We start from the raw sequence: 25,675 nt of genomic DNA on the forward strand, positions 1-25,675 counted from the left end.
CCCAAAAACCGGAAAATTATTTTAAAATTTTTGAATACTCTAGAACGCTGATCGGCAATTATCAATTAATTTTCATTTTTGGATTAAAAATTAAATTTTTAATTTTTATTATTATCTAAAAAAAATAAAATTTTCAATTTTTAATTCAAAACATCTCGGATCCGAAATCGGAATTCAAAATTTTAAAGTCCTAACATCTCGATTAATTTTAGGTGTTACAAACAACAGTTATGCACATATTGCAAGAGTATAAAAATTAAAATTTATTCAATAAGTCCTTTAGTGATTTTGAAAGTAATATATTTAACAAATTTAATACTCAGACTAAAAAGAGTGGTATTTGTAACTGGTATTGCCAGTCAGTCAATTTAAGATTAGTGTGATGGAATTAAATACTGAATCAGGAGACGAAAGAGACAATGAAGTCGCGATTCTATTGGCGAACAGAGTGTCACAAAACGGATAGAGGAATTGTTTATAAAATACCTTGATCCAGTCACCGAGCTTAAATATTCGATCACCGGGATTAAAACTGACCTGTCTGGGGTAGCTGATCTAGAAAAATGTGTCAATTCAGTCGAGGACAATGAATGACAAATGTACATGTTGGTAGTGAGTCAGGAGATGAATGTTTAATCTCGGAGGTGATCGAGAATTAAAGACATCTCATTTAACGTACCTGAATCCACGGAGCCGTTGGAGACCGATTTTACACGAGAGCCGGTTGAAGCAATTAAATTTAGCAATGGTATGCCTAAAATTGTCGACACACATTTCTTTCGTGCCACAAAAGGGAAGCCAAGAAAAGCTTATACTAAAATATAAGAGGTTTGAGAACTAAACTGAAAAAGTTCCAAACTTCAACAAAAATAAAATATATTGATATTTTTTGTTTGACTGAAACAATGCATCAATCTCTGATGGTAATTATACAACTGTCTTACACTCTTTGGAAGAAATAGAGAGGACAAAACTAGTATATACAGACGTGGATGAGGAGTATTCATCATAAATTGAAGCCATGATTAATAACGACGATTACCTACCCTAAATATATATAAAATTGAATTCCAAGGCCAATCTAAGTCAGTAGAATACAGTATGATGTACTTATTCTTACTAATTAAAAATACAAATTACCTCGCATTAAACAGATATTTTTTTGGCAATCATTGGATCGAGATCTATAGACTTCAAGTCGATGATAAAGTTAATTTCTATTGAATGCTATGGCAGGTATTTATTCAAAGTTGAAAACCTAATAGAGACCAATGCTACACAATTTTGGAAGTTCGTGAAAAATAAGAGATGCAATCAAGTAGGTTCTGGAATCCGAGTGAAAGTGAAAATTAAAATGAATACAAAAACGAGTAAACTGGGGTTTGGTCATGATTCAATTATAAAAGGTTGTGTCGGTACGGAGAGTGCTTTCTCTTACGAAAGAAGTGTTTCTAAGCATAATGTCAAAGAAACTGTTTTTTTCTTTTTATTTTGTGTAATTTACAATCTATTTGTATTCAGTTATCACTCAAAAAACGTATTTTCATTGGTCGAAATCTTTGAGAAAATTTATTTTTGAATTATAAAATCAAAACAATATAAAGCAAAACTTTTGACAATTGTTGTTTTTGGGCTATCGACACAACCTTATATAATTGAATCATAATTTTGGTGTTTTGAAAAAACGAGAAATTTGTTCATTTTCGTTCTCGTTGTTATTCCATCATACAAATGAATAAAAGCTTTTAAAATATTCAAAAAATAAAATATATTAAGGTAATAATAAAAAATGAGTGCGTTAAGTATATTTGCAACGATAATCAAATGGACCCACCAGTTTCTCTAGCTTCAGAAACATTGTGAGCAACTTTTTTCCTAATGAAAGCCTTCACATCCAACCAAATCTGATAAAAAATTAGCTTCAGAAAACTTCTTTAGAATAGCAAAATTCTAGTTTTTTACCTTTTTCCAGCCAGAAATGTCTTGTTTTGGTGGACCATGTAACAGATGTACTTTCTTCGGAGTTAGTCTTATTGACATACCAAAAAAATAATTCGGTTCGCGCCACGCATCGCCCGTTGCGTCCACCACGTTGCACGCGCACCGCTATGCTGTGGGTCAAAGTGTCAAAGAAGACCCGAATGTGCCTATTCGCGCATGTTAATTGGAGATGCGCCCGTCACTTTATTTATTTACCAAAGGGATCTTGGTTTACGCACTTACATAATTCAACTCATGTCGGAATTGAAGCCGAACGACCATTGTCGTTCGGTGAATGAACCCAAAATGAGATGGCCACCGAACCCGATTTTCCCCAGAAAATTTTTTTTAACGATAAAGTCTACTTTTGGTTAAATGGGTACGTACCATTGTTGAGACGCCGTTAAATCTTCAAAAAGTCACTAAATTGTGTGCTCTATGGGCACAGGGAATCATGGTCCATATTTCTTCGAAAATGAAAGCGGCCATAATGTTACAATCATTGAAGAACGCTGGTTTATGATTAATGGTTTTTTATGCCCGAATTGGAGGATGTTGATATTATTGCTGACAATTGCTTCAAAAGGTGTTCAAAAACTGAGCCTCTCACTTGACCGAAAAAGTTTTTAGGTCATAATGGCAATGCTTATTTTTTCTGCATAATTTTAGCACTTAAATTTACTTACATGTTTGCGAGCACCAAATTCACACAATTGATTTGAAGTGCATAATAACCGAATATTTTCTTGTGAATTCGTTTTTTAGAACACTCATTTCCACTCGGAATTAATTTTGAAAAAAAGGTGAAAATTAAAGAGTAAAAGTGAAATATAAAACATCGAATGTCGGATTGAAAGTGGATTTGCTTGAAATTCACTCGGAAGTGAATTACAATACCTCCTGAATAACCTGGATATCACATCCACGATGAACTGGGGCGACAGTACAGACAGTAACTGTTAAAAAGTAAACGCACTTTTGGTGTCTTACATCAAAAGTATCTACTCGGATGTCAACACTGCACCGATACCCCATTTTGATAGACAACGCATGTGGAAATGTAGTGTAGTAAAACACTAACAGTTGCCTTTGATGAAATATTTAAACACCTCTCTAATCTAAGTATTAACAAAGTAGACGGACCGGATTCTTTACCCAAAAATTGCTCATGTATTGTGCAGCAAGTCTCTGCGCGTAAATGGCACATATTTTTAATAAATCACTGCAGCTCAGCTTAACTATAGACCAGTCTGTATACATCATTATTTAAAAAGGCTATACTACCACAAGTTACACAAGCCTTTAAAGGGATCTTATCAACTCGGCAACACGGTTTCATCAACGGCAGATCTAACGTGTGCCCTTTACTATTCACGATATTTATCAACGGTATAACTGATGGGTTTAAATCGGATTACCAGCTTTATGCTGATGATATGAAGATGTTTAGAGCGTCTAAGTGTGATGAAGACGTCTACATACTCCATCAAGACGTCAACTTGCTGCATGGTTGGTGTAAAAGAAACAGGTTAAAGCTTAGCATTTACAAATGTGTAATCAGGTCTTTCTCTAGAAATCGTAAATTTCGCCGTGCCAACCATCACATCGGGGACCACCGTCAACCATGTTTACAGAACATAAAAGACCTCGGAGTAATCTTTCACACCAAGCTCACGTTACTAAAGTAGTCTCACAAGTATTTTGACTTTGGACTTGGAACTTTATCCAAGATGAGGAGAGCTTTCTTTGGAAGTTTCAGGTAGAAACTTGGTTTTTTCAAGAAGCAATTACCAATAAATACGGCTTCCATTTGCATTGAAAATTGCTTCGTGGGTAAGGTTATTGTTTTGTGTTACGTTCTCTAGCTTGTTTATAAATGGTTTCGCACTATCTACATTGGATGACAGCATATCACCACATTCTTTAAGAAGACATATTCCGAAGCGTTTTTTTTAATTTAGTCATCCAACCATCACTGGCAAATTCACATTAAGGGGATATTCTAGTGTAGAATTAAAAACAAAAACGATTTTTCATATTTTCAAAGTCTAACTATTTAAGAATATGTCTACGAGGGGATTTTTGAAAATTTAAATTATTTTTGGAGATAGACAATTTATTGACCCGGCCTCAAACTGGTTCGGCTGGGTCTAATCGAACAAAAGACTTCATGCACTTCACATTTTTTTTTACTTATCGCTAGTTTATACAAGTGCGTCATCATTGCAGATTGACAATCCTTTTTTTCATTTCAGATGACTAGGAGGGTTGAAATCATGGGTATGCTCATGTACCAATTTTTGAAACCACTCACTTCATTAGCTGCCAGTTTTTTTAATTATTAACTTTTTTAAATTTTTTTCGGTACTCTTGTAACATTAATAAATGACTGAAAAAATCTATAGTAAAAATATTGATTGCCTTTTTTTCTGACACATGAAAAATTGCCTAAAATGCATGTCTCTAGTTGTAGACTAGAATACCCCCTTAAAAGACACGAATAAAATATTTTAAACTGATTGAATTACGTTTAAAATGCAAAGCCAATGAAAACTTAAATAAATTCATTTATATTTTCTGCAGATGTTATATAACAGTTTAAATACTGTTGCTTTAACAAAACCTATTAGAGATTATATTGAATAAAAAATATATATTTCGTACCAAAACAGTATTTTTTCATTTCGAGCGCAGAAACTTTAAAACCAACCTGTGCGTATGTATATAACCTTATATCTACCTCGATTAGGTGTTAGCAGTAGCTATCAGTTTTAAAGCAATCATATACATTTAACCCTTGATTTGCCATTGATGTGTGCATTGCTGTGGATATATGATCGCAATATTTAACCACCGAACAAGAATTATTTAATTAAAACAGATGTTTTTTATTAAATATAGTTTTATTTATAAGAATAATTGCATCTTCTTAAATAGCTTTTTATGGCATGTCTATGGAAAGTATAGTTTATGTACGCATGTATATGTATGTATATGATTTAGTGTTTATCTTTGTATACGTATATATGTATGTATGTTGATAATTATGCAATACTAGTTGTATCATCTTAATTTATTTTTGTTTGATCCATCATGATCTTTCTAATATTCAAAAAGAAATCAATGCTTATAAAAACATCAAGACTGTTACATTAATTGTTAAATGTACTCAATAATTCCAAAGTAAAACCCGATGCGAATTTCGTTAGCAATCGACTAATTAAAGGTAAGTTTGCTGACAAATTTGTTTTAGAGCAAATTTTCGCTAATCTTAAATTTGCTCTTTCACTTGATTTGATCGAGATACTGAATTCATGTGTACATGACATGCCATATATGTATGTACATATGTAATTGTATAATATTTTTCCGAGGTTGATCTAAGCTTTAGAATATATTGAAAATTTGATTGACAAAATGTGTTAATGCTCCTTTTTGATATTTCTAAACTTATTTTTTATTGCTTTGAATTAATTTTCAACGATCTGTTTTGGCAACAGTGCCCAATGCAGGTGGATTTCAAGTAATTATTCAACACAAAAATTATTATTTTTACTATTTTTTTATTTTTTGGAGTTTACTTGACAAAAATTTCTCTTTAGTAAAAAAGTATATTAATTTATTTTTTCATTATCATAACATCAGAGATATAATTTGGTAATAGTATTATTTATTGCGTACTTGCTGCCGTCTTCTTGAACTTCATTAATTTCGAATTCATTGATTCCGATTATTCCTATGTACTATGAACAGTTTTTATTTAATTTTATTTGCTTTAGTTTTTCTTGTATTAATATATAATCAGGGCTGAGCAAATTACGTTTCAATTGCGATTACTTTAATTGTGATTACTGATGGTACCATTCACTTTATAACTATTTTGGAATCTAAAATGTTAGAACTTCAAGTAATGTAACTGCAACCATAAAAGTATGTTGTGTTTACTGTAGCCGAAATTTGTAAAAACAAATGTTGTAATCAAAGCATTCACAATCACAAGTTATTAAATTGTAATCATATGTAATTCTAAATGCCCAGCTCTGGTTGTGTTACACTGATGTGTATGTACAATAAAGTAATAATCGTCTTCTTAAAAAATGTGAGAGTACGGAACTATGTGAATGTATATATAAAACGCACTGCGTATCAGAGTTACACATAGGTACATATGTATATCTTAAGAAAGCTGAACAAATTATGTTCCCTAACTATTAAATGAAAAGTAAGTGCCTTATGATTTTGGTCAATATTAATTATTCCTATATAAAACGGTTCTTTTTGAAAAGCTTATTAATATATAAATTTGTGAGATTTATGAGCTTGACATCCAGCTTAAGCCAATTGTAGTTAACAAAAATTAATTAATTAAAAAAATTAAATTGTAAATAGTAAAAAAAATTGCTTAATTTTTTTAATTAGTATGTATTAAATATTAATTTAAGTATTTACCAGATGAATTTACTTTTGACATGCACAAATTATTTTTTTTAATAGTTTGTACGCTCGCTCTTTATGAATAAAATTCCGTGCTTATACTATTTATTAAAAATAATTGAATCGTAGAGGGTGTCCTCTTTCTTAAATGTATATTGTCATTACTTTACAGTTGACCTGGCCAACATAAAAATTCAAATTGTAGAAAAAAAAGTCTCGGAGTAATATTAGATAAGGTCAAACGTTTTATTTGTTTTGGTAAAAAATCCAAGTTGGCAGAGAAATTGTTTTTTTTTTTACCCGAAACATTACTCTCGCAATATGTGAACGTGGATTCCAACAGTGGCCGCCTCTTTACATGTAATGGTAAACATTCGAGTGCATGAAAGTGACATGAAAATGAACTCTTATGAAATTTGTTTTTGATTTGTAGACACAGACACAAATTGTATCCTTAATTGGTAGAAACTCAGCCAAACATCCAGAAAGCGTATAATAACCACCCACTTCATATATAGGATACAGTGAATAATAAATTATAGTTTAAAGAACTAAAAAAACACGCTTTAAAGGAATTTTTACACCTCCTCCTATAAAGCTCTTCCCTACCATCTTGTTTGTGAAAATTAATGCTTATGGATAAATACATTAAACAATTTATGGGCGGCGTTACGCCCGCCTTTAAAGTAATGGGAAACTGTTTTCAAATTATTGCATTGTCATCGGTCCTTGACACGTCTGCAAAGTTTCAAGTTCATCATACTTCTGGAAACCGGTGAAAATTGAGCTCTAAGATTCCATTGCATACATACAACCCAAGCTAATAAAAGCGTATTTAAAATAGCAAGCATTGAAACTTATTTACGTTAAAACATTCAAATAGATTGAACTATGTACATACTCGTAATATCAATGTTTCGTGTTTTCAAGTGATTTAGAGAATTGTCAGTTTCAAATTGCTGACTACCTAGCTTTGAATGAAGAATCAAAAATAAAACGGTTATAGGATCATACGAGTATTATAATATTTTAGTGGCGTATAAAATATCTCAAAAGTCTACGCCTTACTAGTTTTCTGAATTATACTCCCCTATTTCAAATTAAGAAAACATGTGCATTTTTTAGTGCGGTAAATCAATAGGTGAGCAGAAAAGTTCTGGCACTACTGATATTAAATCCATATGAAAAAACGAAAAAATTCTGTTGAAGCCAAGGTTTTTTGGTTTGATGAACAGCATTCTTGCTCTGCTCCAGGAAAATCCACCGCTGAGGAGTGGTTTGCTAAGTTTAAATCAAGCGAAATAAGCATCGAGGACGATGCACGCAAAGACGCCCTAAAGAGGCTGTTACGAACGAAAACATCAAAGAGTCCCCAAAATAATTTTGGATGACCGTAAAGTGAAGTTGTTCGAGATAGCTGAGACGTGAAGGAACGTGTTGAATGTATTGCGATTGAATATTTGAGTATGCGAAAGCTCTGTGCAAAGTGGGTGCGCAAGCTCACAAACCGTCAAAAATAAAAAAGAATTGATGATTGTGAGGAGTGTTTGAAGTTGTTTAATCGTAATAAAACCGAATTTTTTCGTCGATATGAGACAGTCAGCCGAGTAGACTTAGAGGCTTATTTTTATAATTTATTTTATTTAAATTTGATGACCGTTATAATCGTTGTATTGCCCCCCTATATTGAATAATAAAATCAAATTCAACAAAAAAGTATTTTATAAATAAATATTTATGCAATTAACTAATAATATATGTGTATCTCCTTGAGCATGAGTAACAATGTAGCTTTATTTAAAATAAAAAAATTTAATGAAATCAGCAACTTAATTGACTGAATTGGTAGGATGCGTTTATGGAATTTGAACAAATAAATTTGTTTTAAAAAATTTACTTTCCTTGGGCGTTCGCAATAATAGTAAAAATGTTGATGAACTACTGGAAAATACAAGCACATTTTCTTTTTAATTATTGAAAAATATATATTCAATCATTTGGTGCACAATTTATTCAAACAAAATGTAAGGCAGCTTTTCTTGTGATATTATCCACATAAGTGAATATAAAATCTAATTTTATACGGGAAAGTCGTAGTGAAATGAGCACCACGTCGCCAAAACCAAATGTTTTTATCCGAATGTTTCCCATATTTTTTCTTACATAATAAATTTCATTGAATTATAATTAGTTAATTAAATATTACAAAATATATTTTAATATGTAATAAGCAGGTTGTATTTTTGATTTGAACCGAATAGCATTTGCAAATTGACCACCATTATATTAGAATAGAGGATTAGGCCCCGTTTTGTGTGTGGACGTTCTGATTCTGGGTTATTCTCAAGTCTTTCACTAAGAATAGCGGTTCTCTAGCCGATTCCAAAAGTTCGAATTTTTTGAGAAGAATGACGCAGTGAAACACATTTCGAGAGTTTCTAATTGTCTTACTTGTCGGCACCTTTACTTTAATATTTTCGCCGATTTATTGAAATTAAAAAGATTTGCTCTGCCCTCTGTACATTTTTATACTCCTCAACATGTTGCACATAGTATTGCAGTCTTGCTTCAGTACAATTGGCTTTGACACATCACACTTCAAAATCTACAACCAAATATGAAAGTAAAAAAGTATGGTTTTATGGAAAAACTTAGAATAATTGTTCAACATCCCGAAGCATTGCGCTTTTTCAATGAATTCGAATTGAAATATGATTTATACTTATTTAATAAAGTTTCTCTCTTGTTAGTGAAGTTAATTAAGGTAACCCCTAATATTACTTTAAACAAACAAGTTTGGAGATATTAATTTGCTCCTTCGGTTTCGTTGTTGTTATTGGAGTATCTATGGAAAATTTGTTTTCGTATTTACTTTATGTATATAAGTAGTTTTTAGAGTACATAATGTCATAGTTGAGTTGTTCCTGTAAATATTATTGCAATAGATATATGTATATATGTATGTGTATACTGGTTCGAGTTCATATATGTATGCTATATTAATAAGAATCTTAATACTAAAATCGTTATGGGTTATTTAGTTCTAGTTTTTATAAGCTTCAAATCAATTGTAGATAAATTGAAGCTTTCTGTCTACCTCTTCGATCATTTTCTTTCATTTAGAGTAATAAGGATTGATTACTTGATCATTCTGTCACTAGATGATAATTACTGCCTTTGTATTTATGAATATAAGCAGCTGTAGAACATATGTGTAGTATATATGACCTTGGATATATGGTTAAATTATGCATACTCTTTTTAATATAAATCAGGAGGCATAAAAAATTTGAAGTATTTTTGTATTTAAAATATGTCCTTTTCAAGGGGAATTCAATTTATTTCTTATACTCGTATAAACTATTTCAAACAATCTACTTAATTCGATGGTGTTTAAATAAAAATATATGCATTACTAATTGATGTAAGACTTTTCAGAAGTTGGAATTCAGTTTTTGCTTTTTCTTATATCGAATCTAATTTGCCAAAATGCTTCTCGAAAGGGCAAAAATTAATTTTTCCATTAGACTAACCTGATATATGTAACTATGTATGTAATATTGCATTGAATGCTTACTAGATTTGATAATATCTCAGGTATCATACTTGCCAGCCGCTCATCTCAAACAGTACTCTTCGATACAAACTCGCGCAAAATGTCGCAGGCCATCTCAATGTTGTTGCGGGAAATGCCCAGCGCTGTAATAGCATTTTCTTTGGTATAGCCCTCCTTCACAAGCCGTGCAATGTATTCAAGATTGATATTTTCATATGGTACATTGCAGTCTTTTTGATTGATCGCCACATTCTCGTAAAGAAGAGGCTGTTGATGTAGTTGCTGTAGTGATTGTGCGACTTGATGTTGATTTCGCTGCGATGCGACAGTTGCCGAAGTTACTACAGAGCCTCCCGTGGATGCGGCAGATGCCATTGCTAATGGTTGCGTAGATGAAGTCGCATTACATATTTGTGTATAATGCGGAGTGCATGCCATGGGATTAATACCAGTTACTGGTGGCAGCTTTACGGTTGTTGGTTCCAAAATGCGAGCGGATACTGCCAATCGTGCTTCTAATGGCCGAGTGTCAATTACACCCATAATAGTTTCCGCCGGTCCGACTATGTCATCGTCGAGTATTGAACGTGTAGGTGTAGAAGCAGGCTCAGTACTCGCTGTTGACTGTGTTGTCAGTGAATGAGTGGAAGTCGTCGATGTGGTCACGCTGATCTGTTGTGTTCGCAAATCTTCAACAATGCTGTCGACCAACATCAAGTTACCATGTGGAGGTATCGGTGGAGCCGTTGTTTGTGGTGGCGCAGCAGCTCCTTCGATGTTCGTCGTTAAGCTATCTGAGGGAGTTCCACCTCCCATTGTAGTTTGCCCTTTATGTTTTACTGTTGCTGCCTCGCACGATTTAGCTATAACTGGTGTTACAGTACAACTTGCACCTATAATTGTGGTAGCACTATTCTCAACCCCAGGCGATGCCTTTCGCGGCGGCAAAGGAGGAGCGACATGACGTTGTGCAGTTGGGTGCTGCTGTTGTGTGTTTGCTTGCAAAGGATCTTGTAGGCCTTGTAGTATTGCGTACGAGGAATTGTCATTATGTTCGGATTTGCTTGTCGCCATTCTCGTTACATAATTACTATTGGGATTATTGCTGTTCGAGGCTGAGGTAGCTCCCATGAGAGGCGCACTCATCCGATGGGTCGATTTTTGAGCAGCACTCGCGACATTTGTACTACTACTTCCGCCATTTGGGGCATGTATTGGTGGTGCTGTGGGTGTGGGCTGTGGTGAAAGTACTGCGTTAGCTATAGCCGATGCGTTAGCAGCCACAATGTAGTTGCTGCCGCCTGAGTTCACCAATGTTAGATTCGGTATGTGGCCTGCATATAAATCGTTCTGCACTGCAAGTAAGCTAGGAGTAGTGCTTCGGCGAGCGAAACGTGGAGACGTATGCGGACTCTGCTTGTCCGTGGCAGGTGTGGCTGTGGTCATACTATTGCTTAATGCATGGAGCGATGACGTTGCAATGTTGAAATCAGCGCCATCCTATGATGTAATACGAAAAAAGTGGACAGACACCAACGAAGATAGGTAATTGAATTGGGGAGAGAAAAAATTGGGTGATGCATTCAATATATTCAATATTTAAATTTTTGTTTTTGCGAAACCGCGCTTTATAATGATTTTGACATTTGAGTTTAAGGGTAGGCGTTGCGTCGCATGCTGGGGAATATGCTTGAAATTTAACAAATATAAAATAAGGAATCAACGATTAAACAAGAAAAGAATTAGCAAGGCACGAGCAAGCGACAGAAATTCAAAACTTAACGGAATCCTATTGTAATTAACCGAAGAACTAAGCAACATGCCACAATAACACAAATAGTATATTACATAAACATTTCCGAATTTAAGGAGCGCGACATGCTAGGTTAGAAGAATGCGGTAACTATTTATAAAAGAAGGTAAAGAAATGCTTTGCATGACTTTAGCTGGGCGTTATCTGAACTTTTACTGTTCTGTTAAGGCCGTTATATTAAAGTTTTGCGCAGTAGTAATGATAAATAAAAACTACTGCAATTAATAAATACATTCTGAAGATGCCTGCATTATAAAAAACAACTGCTTGCTTATTTAAATTTAAGATAAAGAAAATAGAATTTACTCGACTCGTCTAGTGAATAAAAAAACGACTTCTGCGAACGTTTTACACTAGCAAGATATTGATGCTATAGTGATATTATCGACAATAAATTTGTTGCCAAGGCGAAGCGTTTCTTCACTGTCGGGTATTATAAAAAATTGTCTGAAGTTACTGTTTTTGCTTTTTTTTTAACTTTATATATACCACTGCACAAAAAAAATTAAATAGGAAAGTAAATAATAACAGATAATAATCTAAGTAAAACACGGGATTTACTGACATTTATGTACAAAAAGTCTAAAATATCTAAAACCAATACATACATACATGCAGAGAACCAAGCGAAAAAATCACGACAAAAACAAAAGGTTGGAAAAACTTTCAACGTCATTTAAATTTATTCGCATTATATTTTGTGTATGTTTTACTAGAACAAAGTCCTTAAAAATAATTATTATCTCTTCAATACAATTAAATTAAATAATTCTAATAAATTTGCCTTTATTATTTTTTACTTAGACAAAATATACAATTACTGCAATTTTCTCTATATAAATATATGTAGTTGTCGTATATAAGGAAATTTTAGCTTTACTTAAGTAAATAATAATTGCTGTTTATTTTTTGATCGATTATGTGCAAATTATTGCAACTGAAAGTTCGAAGTCATAAAAATATATTTTTATAACAAAAGATAATCTATAGTAATTAATTAGCCTTTGGTTTAGGCAAATTAACTCATTCAGAAATATTTATACACATACATATATATACATATACTTGTATATACCCCCATTGGTACTGGGCTCCACAGCTGAAATTGTTTTGCCCAACTGCTAAATTATTTTTATATATTCATAATAATTGAAATCTTAAGGTTGGAATCAAAATTAATTTACATTTATTCACTGACATCGCCAAAATTTAATTTGTGCAAAATAAGCAAATCAAATGAAATGAAATATGAACATATTGAAAGACATTTTCTTTAAGTTTAGTGTATAAGTTAAGTATATCATGTTTGGTATTAGTGCAACACTGGTTGACCATCTACACGATGGCATTAAAAAACACGTCACGAAAAGCATATCAAAGGTTGTCAGGCATACGATTATACTTGCATTTCATTAAATCACTGGCAAAAGGAAATTATTTTTTTTTTTGTTTTTAACGTTAGAAACGTTAGTGTCATACCACGAAACCTGAAACCTTAACTCCGTGGAGCGTACCTGATGTGTATATATACATACTTATAGTATATATCGTGTATTAATATTTCTTAACACCCTTAATACTACCACATATCAATAAATTAGAGTGGAAACGCATATATCAATTAAATTAAACTCGTTCTAACATATTATAAATATCTGCTAATTTGACAAAGGAAATGGAAAGGGATATTGAATATACAAGTATATATTAATTTTTGTTTAATGACATTTTCGCAACCGCAAAGAATTTTACTGATGTACTTGACGGCGATCCACTCTAACCTATCCTACAACATCTTTTATTCATCGTAAAAATAAATCTAAATAAAATGAATTAACAGTCTTATTCGTTTTTTAATGTTATAATGCTTGTACAACAGCATTCACCAAATATCCACCAAGTTGTGCATTCCCAGCAAACACAGTGTCAAACTTTAGAGGTTTTTGCTTATTATACATATTAGATAACTGTAGTTTTCAATCAATATTCAAGTCGAACGGAATGGAACATTAGAACTAGATTGTCAGATTAAAAAACAATTCTGATTTTTACTTGATTGGATTAGAGAATTATATTAGAATCCGATTGGAAATTGGGGAATTTTTTCCAGTGTTTCTCAAGTGGTAATGCTACATCAGTGATTGGAGAAAGATACTAGTTATCTAATAATTCTCCAGTCGATATCTATATTTTGCGTTTACTGGGTTGTTTATTTGCTTAATACTGCCAAAAGCATATATGAATATGTAAATACGCGATATGCATGCAATACATACATACAGTTGGCCACAAAATAACAGGTGTGCCAATATGAAAAATATATTTGGGAACATAACCTTTCTGGATCACATGTAAATGACGAGGTACAATAGCAGCACACATAACGGGATATTCACATTAAAACATAAAACAAATGTGATGCTTGTTATTCTGGTTCAGTTTTGCTAGTCTTCGCAGACCCTTTGAAATTACTTTCCACAAAATAATAGGAGTGTTAAACATTTCCCTACGAAAATAATCTGGAACTTAAAGAATATTCGCAAAATTAGGAAAGAAAAGAGAGTTCCATAATCTAGCAGCAATTTGAATTACTTATGGTAAATTTATTGATTGGATTTTTGTGCAGTGAGTAGAGAAAAGCATTTTACAGAGGTAAAGTGGGAAATAATGAAAAAAAAATATTCAAAAACTAGAAAATCGTATAGAGATCCAAGAAATGGAAGAATATTTTGCCCAAATGGTAGCAAATGACTTAAATAATAGGAGAGCACCAAACATTCATTGTTCACGATCCCAATATGTGACACTACTGCAAAATTAGTGCTTTTGCGTCAGTCAGGAGCAATAGCGATAAATTAAAGTTATCAGTTGATACTGCAACTCTTTGTAGGCGATGGTCACAGAACAAAAAGTGCACGAAAAGTATCGCTACTAAAAAAGAAACACGTAGAAGCCTGTATACAATTTTCAAAAAAGCATGTCTCCTGGCCGTGTTTAAATGGCGAAATATATTGAGGTCAGATGAATCCAAAATTGAGTTATTTGTTAGTAAAAGTTCTAGAAAATTTGTCCACAGAGCTCATATGAGAGAAGGTGCTATATATACCTATACTGACTCAAATTCCAGTAGGAAATGATGCTCTTCTAAAAAAACCAAAGCTATTCAAAGAAATATGAATTATTTTAATGTTCTGTAAAAGTTTGAAATAATTCTAATTTAAAACTTTTAGACTTTAACTTTTTTTTCGTACTACATACAATACTCCTAATTTTATGTGGAACTAATTTTTATTAAACATAAACTGTAATATCAAATTTTCTTTACGTTTAATTGAAATATATGGAAATGTTGAAATATTAATGTATCATCAGTGAATGCCATGTGCAAAAATGTTGAGAATTAAGAGGGTCATCCCATGGGACGGCCTGTTTTTTAGGAATTTTTCAGATTTTTTTCTACGACCAGTAAATGATAAAGCTTCAAATTGATTATCATTTATTAACATATATTTCAACAGTATAAAGACAAATAATATTGTATAGAACATGAGTTACAGTGTTCTGAACACCCCCACCTCGAATGGGTTCGCATTTACTCAACGATTCCGGCTGATTGGATTATCCGAAACACAAAATTAAAGGCGTTTTAATCTGAAAGCCTAAATGCAAGTAATGAACTGCGAATTTAGCGTTTTTTTGTTTTGTTTTTTTTTTTGGAATAAAAAATCGAACTTTTGCGGTTTTTTGATTGATAATAGTTCATTCCATGTGTTTACATGTGGTGAGTATTCCCTACAAATTTCAAGTCATTCGGTCAAGCCGTTTTTGACATCCATCGTATCTCGAAAAATTTTAAAAACACTGTTTTGAGAAAAACGCGTTTAAGGCCCGCTCCTTCTTCTAACTGCTGTATCTTTAAAACGACTTCGAATTTTCATAAATCACTTTACTACCGTATTCTCGACATGTTAGGAAAGCGTATCATGAATTAAAAAATTAATAAATTTGTTGAGCCCATCACATGGGATGACCCCCTTAAAACATGTGTTCTATTAAAAATTAAAAAAATCGTTTTGTTAATACTGTCACTCCTATTTTTTTGTGGATAACTGTATATACTCGTGCATGAATATCGGTTCTACTATTCCATATGAAATTATAGATTTTCTAAACAATGTCTATAAGAACCGATAACTTTAGTAAAAGTGAGTGCAAAAATCATAGATTTGTATATAATCGTAGTTGATCAAAGGCAGCAATGTTCCATATTATACAACAAGTATATAAAATAACAATATAAAAAATATACAGGTAACGAGACATTAGACATAAAGTTCTAATTAATAAAAAAACTATTGCAAAAAATGGTAAATGAATAATAAGCGGGAAGGAAGCAACCTTTCATGCAACTCTGCGTGGAATATGTATTTACACAACAGTATTTACGGTCCCTATACTCAAACGTTTGTATGAATGCAGATTTGTATACAATATTTTTCCAATTCTAATTTATTGTGTATCGTTAATTAATTACTACTTATTTATCTTTGGAGTTTTTTTCGTAAAAAAATACAACTACAGACATAAAACTAAATACAAAGCAAATTATACGTTTTTTTATTATTATAATGTAAAATAATATAACTTTTATAGTGAGGAGCAGCTGTGTTTTTATAATTTGAGACAGTTTTGCAAAAAAACAAAAAAAACATATAAAAATTAACTAATGAACTCAAGAGTATGTTATTTATAAACTTTTCTATCAAATTTGATAAAAAATGTACAAAATTACAGATTTTTTGCTGATATATATCACTTGTCACTTTTTCAAGTACGCATTATTAGCCCTAAACATTGGTGGTGCAAGTCATAAACATATTCCCAAAACTTCATCAAAGTTGCAGAGTGTATTCATTAACAAACGGCGTGAAAAAATAGCACACCTACGTACAGTTGTGTTCATGAAAATAGTAGTACAACAGGGTCTTACATTTAAAGACCTTTCTTAACATATACTGGATTTAAAAAAAAAAATTCTAAAAAACAAGTAGTCATTAAAATAGTAGTGCTTGTCGTTAGGAGTCAATAAATTAAAAAATGATTAAATAGTTGCGATAAGTAAGTGTATTTAAGGGATTTCAAAAATTTCCATAATGTTAAACATGTGGCTGTAAGAATAAACTTCGCAAACGAATATTTCAGTTGGCGAACTACAAAATGGCGGAATGGGATGTGAACCAATGAAAACAAAATTGCTTCTTTTTGCAGAAACTGGGTCCAGAAAGTATGTCCGTCCATTACCAAACAACTATGATTCCAAGTCAACCACCAAATGTTTAAACATGGTGGTCTGAGCATTATGGTATGGGCTTGCTCGATGTATATATATTTAAAAAAATAAAGGCTTTACTGTATGAAATTTTAATTTTCAACAGGATTATTTTCTGTTTTTCTTTCAACAAAATGGGCATCACTATTTTCGTGAACAGACTAAGTGTAAAATCGTAAAATCTTACTTTTAAATTTTATTGAATTTGTAGTTAGTATTTTTAACTTGATTTTTTTTATTTCATAGTTAGAACCCGCCGGTTCTACTATTTTGATGAACACAGCTATATGTACACATGTGTAGGAAGTCACTGCATCTATGGCTTTGGGAATTATATTCTTATATTTCATAATTTTCTAATCGAGACGTAGAAAAGTATAAAACTGTAAGTAACTGTATCAAAATTACACCTTTAAACAACAACTGTTTCATATATATATATTTTTTTTTGTTGTTTGTTGCATTTTTCATAAAATCCAGGTGGATTACGAATGTATATGAAAGAACTATCCATAAATGTATAAATAAAAATGATTATATGTAAGTAAAAAATATATATTAATATTAAAATTAACACGTAAACATAATTAAATACGAACTATCGAAACAATAATAAATATAATATAGAAAATTGAATAGGCAATAGGCCTATATTATAAATATGCATAATAAATAGATAATACAGTAACTATTTACAGAAAGGTTTATGAAAACGTCTGCGTATTTCATAGAATCAATCAAAACTGTGCTCCCACTCAGGAAAGCTATTAACAAGAATACTAAACAACCAATCAACATTACCAATGTTTCCAGAAAGTATGTTCAACAAGCAATTTTTTACCAATTTCTAATTTTCAATTTTCTCAATACATACATATAATATGTATGTTTTCAATCACATTCAAAACTTCCTAACAATTATAGCTATTACCAACTAAACACAAAACAAAAATTATAGAAATAAAATATATTTCTTAAATAATATACTATCATTAATGTGCCATAACTGGGGACTACTGCCGTGCGCATGACATAGAAAGCCGGAATTAGTATGTGGAAGAAATCACAAAAGCGTAACACGGTTGCAGCGTACAAGTGTTGGAAGGGGTATTAAATTAGGGCATTGATTGATTGTTTAATATTATGCTTGGCTTTTGTTTTATGATTTTATTGGGTTATTTGCAAAGCGCAGCGCTTCCAAAATTCTAATAGATCCTACTTATTATTTATACCTCTGTGTCGTCGTCGTCGGTGTTTTGATGGCGGCCATTTGTCGAATTCCGATTATGCTGCTTACGAGGATCAAAAGCGTCAACCACAATTTGTTCAGTGCCTTTAATTTCAGCTCGGCAAAATGGACAGCCCTGCAACGGAATGAAATTTTACATTATGTTTCAGATTTTATAAAAATTTTCATCAATCAGCTAACATTGTATTTTCTCAAAGTGAAATTATTCTATATACACTAAATCAGTTATTATAGAAATGAATAGCCTAACTTTTCGACATTATTATATCCATCATTAGTAATAATCCTCCGATTTTGTTAAATTTTTAAACTTTGTGACCTTTAAAATATCACCTTCATAAACGCGTTCCGGTCGCGCCAACAATCAACTTCACACAGGAGAAGATTTTAAATAGCTTTATCTATGTTGATTGGCGTATTTCAGTGAAACTCGAAATATAGTATATTCATGATTTATATACATAATAGCTAAAGGAAATCGTATTGCGACGATGGCTTTGCATAAGTGACTGCTGACAAATGAAATTAGGCTCAACACATGAAAGCGGCTTCTTTAATTTAATATCCTTTTTAGAGATGAAAAATTGTTCACTGTTGTAGAAGTTTTTATTAGGAAAACGACAAAATCTACGTAAAAACTTCCAAATATGCGAAAAATTGTATTCCAAGGGTTCAAAGTGGTCACCAACCAGCTGTTATTAAGGTTTGGTGTGGAGTCTCCACTTTTCGCTTCTGTGACGATGGTGTTTTAGAAGGCGTGGTAAAGCAATTAAGTAATACTCTCTTCGATGGAGAGCATTGGATCTTTCAACAAGATTCTGCTTCAGCACACAAGGAAAAGATCACCCAGTAGCTTATAAGCATTGTTCCTGGTTTCTTAGCTGCAGATGATTGGAAGTCTACATTTGAGTCTAGTGGGCAACAATAAGTGGTCAGAGTTGGATAACATGCCATATCGAATACCCCACAGAAATTTAGAGTCTCAAAAAATTCTTGGTTCGAGCAGCGTCGTCAATAGCAGTAGAAACTATGTGTTATGCTATAGATCAATTTGGACGATTTGGCCGTTTGAGGGCTTGTGTGAAAGCAAAAGGTGATCATTTCGAATAAAATATTCTACATCGCTCATTTAATATATGCATATGCATATACTGACAATTAAATAGATGGTTCCGAAATAATTAACAATCTTTATTATTATTATATTAGATAGATATCCGATACGTTTTGCCGGTAATCGAATCCTATAATATTTATTTTTTTAAAACAACATGATGATAGCTCTTACATTTTACTGTTATCTTTGTGTTCAAATTAAACAAAAGTGCACTTTTGTTGTCGTGCCAAAAAAATAGAATTAAGGAATAACAATATCAATTATAGGCGTTATTTAGTAAACAATTATATTATACCATAAGTATATAATATGTAGGATATTTGTTAAAACTTGGCATTTGGTTATAATTGAGTATTATTTGTAGAAGATATGAGGCGAGGAAAGCATTGCGCCGCGGCAGAGCGTAAACTCATATATGCAAAATAACAGTTATACAAAAAGGGAAATTGCTGAAATTATAAAAATATTCAAAAAATGTGTGTTTACTGCTTTGAAACTTCAAAAAGAATGTGAGATGAGAGGACGGCCACAAAAGACGACGTCTCAAGACGACAAACACGACCCTTGAAGTCCTCTGTAGCTATCCAAAGCAAATCGAGTATAGAAATTTATAGAGAACTGTTGTTAGTCGCGGTTAACAGCGGAAAGCATATCAATTGGACCGGTGTGGAAAATCCAAAAAAGTGGAGTAAAGTCCTTTGGTCCGATTAATCTCAAATAAATATGGTAGGTAGCGATGGAAAAGTTTGAGTTCGATGTCCGAAGAATGCTGAAATGAATTCCCGACACACGACAAAAACTTGGAAACACGAAGTAGTAATATCAGGATATGGAGATGTGCTGGATTTGGGATATCATGGATCTTTAGTTCGGCACTTCCAGCATGACAATGACCCGAAGCATACTTCGCCTTTCTTCAAGACTTGGCTACAGGATCAAGTAATCGATGTCTTGAATTGGATGGCGCAATCTCCTGATTTAAATCTTATAGAAAACATGTGGAAGACTGGACAGAAGGAAAAGTTGGGACCCATTAAACCACGAAATAAAGAGTAACTTTGGGAAAAGTCCAAGAGGCGTGGTATTCAATACCGAATTCAGTCTGTAAAGCTCTAGAGGAATCTATGCCGACAAGGTGCACTGTCGTACTGCAACGTTAGAAAGTCGTTTTGCAGCGAAATTTTAAATTATATGCATTTTTAGGTATAATAGCCTACTATTTACGAGTTTTGGTTCCATGATTCTATTATATTGTCAATTGAAGTTTCTGACAGTTCCTTTAAAAGTTGTCTGCTTATGATACTTAAATTTATATTAAGTTATTTTTTCTTTAGAAATGTTTAAAATAAATTTTATTAATTATAAAAAAAAATTGTTTCCTCCTAAGGACTGTGGTTACACTATATTTTGCGAATAGTTGTGAATACAATTTTAATTTTTAACATTTTTACAGAAAATAATTCGTAATAAGGCAATTAATTATATTTTCGTAGTTCAAATAAAGCTTCAAAAAGTTCTGTTTAAGTAAAATAAATAAATAATAATGGACGAGTTTTCTTATCTTAGGTGAGGATCAAACAAAGCTTCTGGACACTTTACCACCAAATAACAATATTTTGAAATCGTTCTTGTTTATCATTTTTTAATTCTAAAACGTTTATTATTATTTGTGCCACATATTCTATAAAGTTTCCTAGTTTTACCATATTTTCTTAATTTTTTTATGTTATGGGAGGGAGTTTCTGAAAGGTCTTTCAATACCTTAGACATGTAGCATAAGGGAACGAGAAGACTTGTTACCACTAATGAGCAATTATGGCAGCATATAACCAAATATCGAGAGCGTCATACTGAAGACACGTACGTAAGTGCAACATAAACAATAGGAAGTGCTTTTCTCTTGTGTTCATGCCTACAGAAGTATAAAAGTCTTCTAGAAAGCTGACAAATTGGCTAAGGTTGGAACAGCTATTTAAAAATATAAGGCAGCAAAAAGCATTTCATAAGCGGATCTATTAAATAATCTTAACGTAATTCTTAAGAAGAAAGCTCCAGAATGATAGTATTTAGTATATAACTATAGCACTATCACTATTTCAAAACACCGCTGAATAGAGTTTGAGAGTATTGTGAGAGCCTAGTGTTAGTTTTATTTCTGGCCCTAGTGCAAAAAAAATGGTCTGCTTACGTGATGTCTTAGACACTATCACATTTTAAACTGATTGAACGTTGCTTACCTGTCCTTCTGAATCGACTTGCCAAGATGTGAGGCAGGGTGTACACAGAAGATGTCCGCATGGCTCTATGCGTATATCTTTATCATTTTCAGCGCAAATTTTACACAGTTGAAATGTGCTACCTGTAATATATTAGAAAAGTTATAATATTACTAATATTGTTTATTAGTTTCTGTTTCCACATACCCATTTCACAGTATAGTTCATATTGTTCTTGGGTAACTGTAATGTGATCCTCCGTAGGACTCTGCACAGCTGAGGATAAGTCAGGATTGCACGCTTGACCATCAGGATACAAGTAAAACCCCTCCCTATAAATAATGTTATTTGTTACTATATACTATGCTTTATGACTGAAATATCAGGGGAACGCAGAAATACTCTAAACTATAATTACTGTTGTTATTAAAACTCTTCATCAACTTCAATTTATATTATTATTGATATTATTGACAGATTAATTTTCAATAAGGGTCAATTTCTCAAAAACAACAAAACTTGCTTTAACTATTGTTTATTAACGGAGGAGTATGAGTTTTATATTATTTTTCCGATTTTTTGTTTTAAATGAATAATATCTCAAGAATGTTGTGGTTAAATTTCAAGTCGATCCAAGCAAATTTGACGAAGTTATGGTTATTTTTATACCCTCATAACGTCGGAGGATTTTTTTTTCCGATTTTGTTAAAATTTTCATTTTGCACTACAAATTAAGTTTTTTCCTTCAAAAAGTTCCCAAATTTGAAATTTCAAAAAAATCTCCAGCGTTGCCTTGGAAAAGCTATTATCTTACGAAATAATTTTGATTTTTTGTTATCATATGATACAACACCGGGTTATGAGGGGAACCGCAATTCCACTTTTTTCCGAGAAGCACCAAAGTAATTGCTACCATTGTCGTATTTTTAATATTTCTCCATGAAAATTTAACAGAATATTTTTCAAATGTCATACAATAATGTACTATTGGTTTTTAAAACAGATTTTAATTGTTTCATAAAAAAACATAAAAATTTGTCGTTTTACACGAATTAACCAGCATAAAAAATCTGAATCTGATTACGTAGACCCTAATGTCGAAGGAACGGAAGAAAAAACTTTGTCCAAACCAACTTTTTGTTTTCATTGGGTTGACCAATATTTTCATTACAAGATTAATTTTTATTTTTTCAAACGATGTAGAAGATTTGAGTAATTTTTTGGACATAGGGAAATCAAGACTATTTAAAGCAAGACTACTTTAAATATGTTAGGAATTTAGTTGTTCATTTGGAATATATAATTTTACCTGTGCCCGTCCAATAGCGCTTGACAGAGTGATTTATTTTGTGGTATAGTTTGCAAAATTTCGCCATCAGCGGTCACATAACCGATCGCCCATTGCCCAAGCCTCGTACATGATAATCTAATATATATTTCATTTTATATGTAAGCAATTTGGAGTGGAATATGTTTAAATATTAAAAGCATACCTGAAAACATAGCTTCCTGCCTTATGGATATAACGTTGCAAGCGAGCTTTAACTTCATCATATGTTAAAAAAGCAACATATCCAGGGTGTGTGACTGCTAGTATTTGCCAATTACGCAAGAGCGTCACCCACGGTTGGAACAGACGTGTGAAAACATCGAATTCAAAATTTGAGATGTAATCGTTACATGTTAAGTCTATGGTTGTTTTTAATGCCATTGCTTCTAGACCAGATGAAATTGGATGCACTTTATTTAATTCCATACGAAATATTTTCCATGGAACCAACGTACTATAAGTATTCAACAGTATATTTCATGTTTATTTAAGTTTAGTGTCAACACTAAGGTATATATTGCATTGCTTATTTTTTTGGAATCAGGTAACATTTTGTAAATTCCATTTAGTATAAGAGCAAGCTTGAAGTATTTACTTATTTGAAAATGGTAAAGTTATGAAACCTCCACTTTCTAGAAAAGAGTTATAAGGGTTTCTAAAAGAATAATTTCACTGACATATATGCCTATACATAGGTGTTGAAATTTACTTTCTTAATGTTATTCGTAAAATGGGTTTAACAAAAAATTTCATCATAGCTTTCAGAAGCTTATAGAATCATTATTATATTAAACAATATTTTATCAGCAAATAGAATTAACATCAAATTAGAAGACAAAATGTTAACTTCCATTGCACCGAAGCTGTAATAATTTTCACAAATACAAAAGATTCCATACAAAAACTTGATAATAAATCAAGAGTTTGTATAGCAGCTATATGCTATTTTGATTCGATCTGAACAATTTTTTCGGAAATTGCACCGTTGCTTTGGACAATAACCCATGCCAGATTTTAAAGATATCGCGTCAAATAAAATGACTTCCATAGAAGAGATTGATTTTGATCGGCACCGATATGCTACAGTGATCCGATATCGGCCTTGCGACAAATTCTTGGACAGAAAAGAACGAGTGCAAAGTTGTAGATATCTAAAAAAAAAAACTGAGGGACTGTTCAGGGTATAAACACCAGAAAAAAATGTCAAGTCGCACTTTCAAACTAATATTATAATTGTAATCAAAACAATTACAATTACATTATTTACCTATTGCCAAAGTTTAGTTTCCAAAACTCTGCAGCATCTGCTTTCGTAATTCTGAACTGATCACCGGCAAACACTCCATTAGGAAAAATGGCCTTTAATTCGCTTAGCATATGAGAGAATACCAAACTAAGTTTGGTTAAATTTCTCCTATAGTGTGAATTTTCATCAAACATTTTCTCCTTTCCTTCTTTGAACAATTTAATGGCTTGTTTGCATTTGCGCATCAAATTATTAATGAACACATTGAAGTGTTCATTGGCATGTAAAACATGCATTTGATCTTCATTCTTAGAATATATAAGACGCAATCGCTGATACGTGTCTGGCAAGATGTCCAGTATAAAAGGTGGACTGTTTTTTAAATTCATTTTCGGTTGCTGACACAACTTCACAACTTTGTCCATTAACTTCCAGGTTTTCTCCAATGTTTTCTTATCAGTCGATAGACGCTGCTGTGTACATGCCTCAGAAAAAGCTCCTTGAATTTTGGAAAAGAATGAATTAATATTCTTATTTTGTTGTATGCGACTGGTGCGACTGGTCGCCATCTTTTCAGATCTAATTTTTCGGGGGTCGGGGATAGGATGTTGAACTGCCTCAGCAGCGACGCTGACGCTGCTTGCAATAACTGCAGACGGGTGTTTCTTCTTCTTCCGCTGCCTCTGCCACTACGGTTCTGCTAACTTCTATGTAATTGATCTCAAAAAATTCACTTCACGTTTTATTTAACTATTACACAAAAGAGATCACTGTGAATTTTCCTCCTTCCTCCCAATGTTGGGCGGAATTGGTTGCCCGATTTTCCTACTTTTCACGTTCTTTTTTAAATATTACAGACGTCGTCGTTTGCTCTTTGCAAAGAATATGAACCTGAATTTTCAATGAAAAACAATTACCACTACTTCATATCCGTTTTAACTATCTTTGCTACTCTTCCACATTTTATTTTATGAAAAAGTTCATGTAAATAGACTGAGACAAAAATATACACGCTCAGAGTTGCATCCAAACTCAAGAGTTGCTCATTTCATTAAATCACTACGTTATCATTTATGGGAATTTTCTGCCTGCGTTGCCGCTTTGTTATAAAATTATGAAAATATATAAGAAACGCCTACTGTAAATTATATTTGATAAACAGTTTTTCACGAATTATGGATATTATTGGGACAGAAAATCTACACAATTTCTGTGTATCTGTAAATTTCTGTTCTAACCAAATAGTTAGAAATTAAATAGAAACGCGAGTTGATGGTTCTGCTGTGCTATGCGTTTTAGAGTAAACTATTGGAGAATAATTGATTAACTCCATACTGTGCGTCTTTCCTAAGATAATATGATTCTCATATATAGCAAACACGACTCTATTTCGTAAAAGAAATAA

The 25,675-nt window shown here is 32.3% G+C and overlaps 1 protein-coding gene across 6 annotated transcripts in view; it reads right to left on the reverse strand.

Annotated features, from left to right (window-relative positions):
- Cbl (E3 ubiquitin-protein ligase CBL) overlaps positions 1–25,285 on the reverse strand; it is a 35,102-nt gene extending 9,817 nt beyond the window's left edge. Inside the window, exons 1-8 of one of the 6 annotated variants that reach the window (XM_014232202.3) lie at positions 24,292–25,269; positions 23,188–23,478; positions 23,004–23,120; positions 21,902–22,026; positions 21,716–21,837; positions 18,345–18,476; positions 9,992–11,470; positions 8,929–9,019 (exon numbers count right to left, since the gene is read on the reverse strand). In XM_014232202.3, the coding sequence (XP_014087677.1) occupies positions 10,037–11,470; positions 18,345–18,476; positions 21,716–21,837; positions 21,902–22,026; positions 23,004–23,120; positions 23,188–23,478; positions 24,292–24,839 (2,769 nt within the window). In that variant the 5' untranslated portion in view covers positions 24,840–25,269 and the 3' untranslated portion in view covers positions 8,929–9,019; positions 9,992–10,036. Of the gene's footprint in view, positions 1–8,402; positions 9,020–9,219; positions 11,471–18,239; positions 18,477–21,715; positions 21,838–21,901; positions 22,027–23,003; positions 23,121–23,187; positions 23,479–24,291 lie in introns of those variants that run through there. The other 5 variants (XM_014232203.3, XM_014232201.3, XM_070111064.1 and 2 more) reach the window with 5 other exon arrangements.
- Positions 25,286–25,675: the final 390 nt, after the last annotated feature.

The sequence above is a fragment of the Bactrocera oleae genome, chromosome 6 (assembly GCF_042242935.1).
Source record: "Bactrocera oleae isolate idBacOlea1 chromosome 6, idBacOlea1, whole genome shotgun sequence".
In the NCBI taxonomy this organism is placed as follows: Eukaryota; Metazoa; Arthropoda; class Insecta; order Diptera; family Tephritidae; genus Bactrocera; species Bactrocera oleae.